The sequence below is a fragment of the Scyliorhinus torazame genome, chromosome 3, assembly GCF_047496885.1.
Source record: "Scyliorhinus torazame isolate Kashiwa2021f chromosome 3, sScyTor2.1, whole genome shotgun sequence".
NCBI lineage: Eukaryota > Metazoa > Chordata > Chondrichthyes > Carcharhiniformes > Scyliorhinidae > Scyliorhinus > Scyliorhinus torazame.
This window is the reverse complement of record NC_092709.1, coordinates 33,586,665-33,592,664: the sequence shown is the minus strand read 5'-3', so window position 1 is coordinate 33,592,664 and position 6,000 is coordinate 33,586,665. Positions and strand designations below refer to the sequence as shown.

At 37.4% G+C, this 6,000-nt stretch overlaps 1 protein-coding gene across 2 annotated transcripts in view; it reads right to left on the bottom strand.

Moving 5' to 3' along the window:
• Positions 1–2,131: 2,131 nt before the first annotated feature.
• Positions 2,132–6,000, bottom strand: part of kiaa0232 (KIAA0232 ortholog) — a 112,264-nt gene continuing 108,395 nt past the window's right edge. Inside the window, exon 10 of one of the 2 annotated variants that reach the window (XM_072495555.1) lies at positions 2,132–4,612. In XM_072495555.1, coding sequence (XP_072351656.1) covers positions 4,430–4,612 — 183 coding nt within the window. In that variant the 3' untranslated portion in view covers positions 2,132–4,429. The remainder of the gene's footprint in view (positions 4,613–6,000) is intronic. The other variant, XM_072495557.1, reaches the window with a different exon arrangement.

The following is a 6,000-nucleotide window of genomic DNA, read 5'->3' as shown; positions in this document are numbered from 1 at the left end:
GCCTGGCAGTTTTTATTATTTCAACAGCGCTATATCATTTTAACAATACCAATAATAAATGTTCGATAAATTCTGCTCCATTTTTCTAACTTGCAATGCATTTCGGCCTGTAGTATGAAGGACTAATGAGTGACAAAATTCTAAAAGTCCAGTGTTAACCCCCTCACTCCCAACACTCAGAGGAGCCATACTTTAAAAAAAAAATTACCTCCTAACTCCAACCCACTGACTTCCCAGACATTTAAAATTTTTACAAACTCAAATCAGGCCATCGACAAGGCTTTCTTAATAGACAGAGGCCTAATTAAGCTGCAGCCCTATAACATAACTCAGTGTCACAACCGAAAACGTAACAATATAACAATGCCCGTTCTAACGGCTGCACAACAGCAAACCCAAGGTGGGAGGTACAAACTGTTTAAGATAAGGAAGGAGCTGTGCTCCAAAAGCTAGTGATTTAAAACAAACCTGTTGGACTTTAACCTGGTATTGTAAGACTTCTTACAGTGCCCACCCCAGCACCTCCACATCATAAGATAAGGATGGGAGATTAGTTCTTTACAGAACCCATTGTGGGCAATGAGGCCTCAGAAGGATGCCTTGAGCCCCTGCAGTCCCAATTGTGGTCCTGATCTTTTGGCAGGACCTTAGTCCCTGAAATAAAAACAGAATCCTGGAAAAACTCGACAGGTCCGGCAGCAACTATGGAGAGAAAGAGTTAGCGTTTTGACTCTGTATCACTCTTTGTGAAGTCCCTGGTCTTGCTGTTTTGTTTTGCCCGCTTTCAAGCTCCTCTGCATCCTCCATGTTGCCCCATTATCATTGGGGTCTAAATCTATTTGTTACCACCCGTTATAACCCGCACAAGGCCAACGGGGGTGGACCAATTAGCCTCCCCAGGAGCCTTGTAGAAAATGTGCTTCCCCGGAGGGGCAGCGGCCCATCAGTGGAGTAAATGGACTCCAGCACAAAAGCCGGCCCAGATGGGAGCCGAGTAGGAGTATTCCCGGCTGGGACCTGACATGTACTGTATATAGTTTACTTTGTAATAAAATAAGTTTCTTTCCGCCTCTTCTTTGGACTCCTCTGTGGCCACTAAACCAATTTAACTGTTTTTATGGTATAGACAATGGTGATGCTATTGACTAAATATTAAAGTATTCTATACATCAAATATGCAGCATTGCAAAAACTCATAGCAAAGACTGACTATGCAGTTGAATTCCTGAGGAAGATCTATCATTTGTTTAATTTTATGAGGATTTAAAGTGAAATTGATGTGTCATTCCAATAAAAATGCACTCTAAACATACTTTTTCAAAAAATGTTAGTTTTAGGAGGCTTCTCAGCAGATTTTAAAGGCTGTAAACAATTTTCAAAAAGCAATTCTACAGATAGATAGTTAGACCAGCATTTGTTTGTTGCCCATCCCCAACTGCTTTAAACAGATGATGGTGAGATTGCTTCTGAAAGTGCTGCAGACCTTGTGGTGTAGATACACTCAAGAGGGAGTTCCAGGACTCTGAACCAAGTGACCGTGAAAGAACGACAGTATAGTTTCAAGTCAGAATGGTATGTTGCTTGGAGAGAAACTTACATGTGGTGGTGTTCCCATGCGCTTGCTGCCATTGTTCTTCTGGGGATCATGGATTTGGATGATGCTATCAAAGGAGGTTTGGCGAGTTGCTTCAGGGCATGTTACAGGGGTCACTGTTCACTCTCACACAAACAATGGCTACTTTTCAGAAACACTAGATGAATGCTGATACCCACAGAGAACCAAATGTCAGCACTTTTGGCATGAGGTGAAAAGAGAGTGAAATTGGGGAGAAAATTATAGCGATATTCAATATATCTGGGACTGTTTGTGGCTTAACCTAAACCTCAGAAACCAGCAGTTGCAGGTGTTAGAATTCAGAGCCCGTCAGTATTGCATTGTATTGGGATATTTTAAAAGAAACTTTAAACATTTGCTTTCTGATTCTTGAGCAAGTCACTGCTTAAGATAGGTCTCAACAGATAATGTTAATAAGTGAATGTCCCTGATGTAAAAGCATTTTTAAAAATGATATTTAAATGAATATTGTACAAAGAGCAATCAACATAAAAAAGAAAAATACTGCTCATTGGATTTTACTTTTGAGTCTTTATTTAGGTGTAAAGTAATTCCACAATGAAACAAAATCAGTTACTCTGGTGTACATGAAATCAGAGAACAATACAACCACTTTAAGCAAAAATTAGAAAAAGGCTAACAACTGAGAAATGGGGAACTCAGGTTTCAGTGCCATGGTATACACTATTCTACAGTGAGTTCTATGTTATCTTTTCAACCTGCTTGCAATAGATGACAAATAAAATTCCCCTTCCCTGCAATTTCTCAATAAACCACTCAGTTGAAAACCTGACCATAAGAAACTTGAAATCACATTTCTCAAACTATCCCAATTGAATGCTGCTTTTTTGTTTTTTGAATCTTGTAAATATGGAAACTAGTACAGGTGACATGTGTAAACATTTCATTATTCCCTAACCCACTTCTCAAGCCTTTTCTTCTTTCCCTCGATGATACAACATTATATTACTCTTTTTGTCAGGCTCATGCATCACCCGACATGAAGTCCCTTCTCGTCTGTATAAGCAGCTCTAAAAAGAAATCATAACTTAAGCAAATATGATTTAGAGAAGGCTTTCAATCCTCTGTTCTGGTTAACATCCATAGCCATTAAAAAAATTTCTATAACCCTACATAAAATAATGGTTATGAATTTCTTAAAGCTGTATCATTTGTTTTTGCTAGTTTACATAAGCTTTGTTTCAAATAAAATAATATCCAATCAAAAATTAGTCTACAGAAAGGGCCTTGATAGATGTTTTGTAAAATTTAAAATGTTAATGCTTAAAACTGCTGACTGTTTCACTGCACAGAGCATAATAGCCATCTCTGTCAAACTTATGTGCAAACTATTATTCCATATTTTACATCTGGCTTATACATGGCAACAAAAAAATAATGTTGCAGCTTAGAACAGTTCTGGATGCTGAATTTATCCCAAAGCTAATTCAACTCAATCCTTCTACTTTCTTATTATAATATCAATTATCACCATGATACGTTCTGTGGTTACTCTGTTCCTAGTATAAATCCAAGTTCAAGAAAACTTAACTTGAATTTTTGATCTCTGTCGTAACCAGCGATTAGTCATGGGATCCAGGTGGCCAGTCATGAAGTTGAAAGCACTCATGACTAGTTGCACCTGATGATCAGAATATTGTTCCCCTTGGCTTTTAATTTTGCAGATTCAAAGCTCAAGGGTGTGAAAGATATTCAACAATTACATTATGATGTCAAAGAGATGTTTATGACACCAGTGTTACAAAATAAGGAAAAATAAAACCTCAAAGCAAGCCACATGAAGCAACAATCACTACTGCAGTCACACATGTAAATGAGATTCTTAAGTTTTAAGTCCACACTTGGTTCTTGTAGTCAGCACAAGTAAATGCCAGAATGGTTCCTCACACCCCTCCAAAACACAAAACAAATTCTGCTAAGATCTACAAAATCACAGCCACAACATGGACTAACTGCACTGGCTCAGGATTTCTCACACAGCGAGAATACACGGTTTTACCACCCTCCTGTTTAATACTGATGCCTAAGTTCCAAGTAAAATTAGTCTCGTTCTGTTTGATCAACCCAAACCTTCACACCGAAACTGTCGCACACTTTGTAAAATCCTGGGCTTTCACAGTTAGCAGTTCACAAGCCATACTCACTAAACTTCTCAATTTTATGCAAACGCATTTAGAATCATTCAGGAAAAAAGGTATTTATACTTATTCTGGCTCTAAAGCACAATCTTGTCATTCCTACTTTGAAGTGAGATAACAGGTTTCAATTAGATGATTTAAGTCTATTCATCCATGCTGTTCTCCTGCATTCAGAAAGGCACTGATCTAGTTATGTGAAAAGTTTAGCTTGACGTATTTATCTCCCAATTCTTTTACAACAAAGCATTACACTGTGCCATATGCTAAGAGCCTCTGAATAGCAGAAGTTGTAGTAGACATTGTAGTCCTAGTGACAATGGTAGTTCTACAGTAGTAATGAAAGCGGTAGTAATTAATCAGCAAAATAAGCATTGTGCTAGTAAGATAGGCACATGCACAATCATTCTTTGACAAACACAACCTATACTAGTTGAAAAAGCCAAGGTTTCAATAAACTATCTTAGTTTTTCTGTCATGGTATTGCATTCAATGCCTAACAGTGAAACCTACAAGAAGAGAAAGATAAATACCTATCTAAAGAAGTTAAATGAAAAGAAAACTAAAGTTTTTTTGAAAGAGCAATAAGTTCTCAACAAGAGAGTTGTGAACTTATTAAAAGGGTCGTTGCTTTCTAGCTGGAAGCAGCTGCGCAGAATTAAAGATGTGTGCGAGAAAAAAGCTCTTCATCTGGAGGGTCATCCCAGTCACTTCCGCCTTCTGAAGCAGTTTCATCTGAGCTTGAACAGTCACTGGAGAAAAGCTTCCTGCGAATGACAGCTGACCTCCCTCCAGAGTCATGCTCTACTCTGCAGTTCACCTCACAGGCTGCTGTAGTCTGCTAAGATAGAAAAATATTACAATTCTTCAAAATGTTCACTATTTAAAGCTACGCAATTCATACCTTTAATTCTTTGCTCAATCACTTACTGAACTTAAAATAATAAAGTTTCTCTTTGCATTAGATTTAGAAATAATAAAAATGCAATCATTTTGTTCTAGATTTGATGGATTATTCCTGTCCTGGTTGCATTCAAGGCGAATACTCTAAATAACCCAGATTTTGCAGTCAATGGTGAAGCGGCAGCAGTTGCTGCTGACCTTGCAGAAAGCTGCCCACAAAGATTTAGCCATCACTGTAGCATGAATTTCACCGTTCAACCCTAGAATCCAGCAACTGTAATGTCATTAAGCAAGCTCAGCAGCCAATTACCCCGAAGAATTCTCACAGACGGCAAACCAGCAAATAAAATGTACTGAATATCACCTCCCTTTTAATCATTTTACCAAGAACAAAACAAAGAACAGGGCTTACAAATGGGGATAAAGCAGAAGCTGAAATATTAAACTTTAAGAATATTAAAATCAATGGAATTTATCACAATTGAGAAATTTGATATTAAAAAACCTAAATATATACTTGTGTAAGAGCCAGAGAGATTATGAGTGGTAATTACAACTTAGAGCACTCTTAAAAATGCAGTTACACCTTATTCAACAATGCATGGGTGGTTTGTCTCAGCAAAATCAGAAAGTGCAATAAGTGGAAGTTCACGTCACTTCAGTGACTTTTAAAGATTTCCATCTGTGAGGACTTCAACAGCATACTTCATGGAGAAGCAGTGAATCGCTGAAAGCAACTTCTGGATCTCTGTGTTTAAATGTGCATATGCTGATGCCAGAAGTTGCTGTCATTTTCACAGAGAGAATGAGCACTGACATTTTACAGTCATTACAACTGCAAAATCTGGATCAATATTTAACATCTGAATCAAAACAATTTGCATGGAATAAGGGTTTCTGAGAAAAATATAAATCTTCTAGCTCAGCTATAATTACGCAGTTACACAGGAGGCTTGAAGTTTCTGGATTGTCTCAATACCAGACTGTTGAAACCCTAAACAAAAGGCAAATTATTTGATTTTTAAATTGCATATTTTAAAGCACCTTTTTAGCCAGACTTTTCATTGTATGTTATAAATACAAACAAGTTACCTGACTTCAAGTTCTATATTTGATTTTATTTGTACTCAAGATATAGTTCTTGGCAGTCAAGGGGCTAGGATGTAAGGGCTAGAACATATTTCCTCTTCTGGAAAGCCATAGCTACATCAGACATTCCCATTTAGTATGGATCAGAGATAGAATAATGTAACAATATTCTTAAATAGTGTACATCTACCTATCTTAGGAAAGGATCCCTCGCTGCTATAGTTAAATTATCCTTTT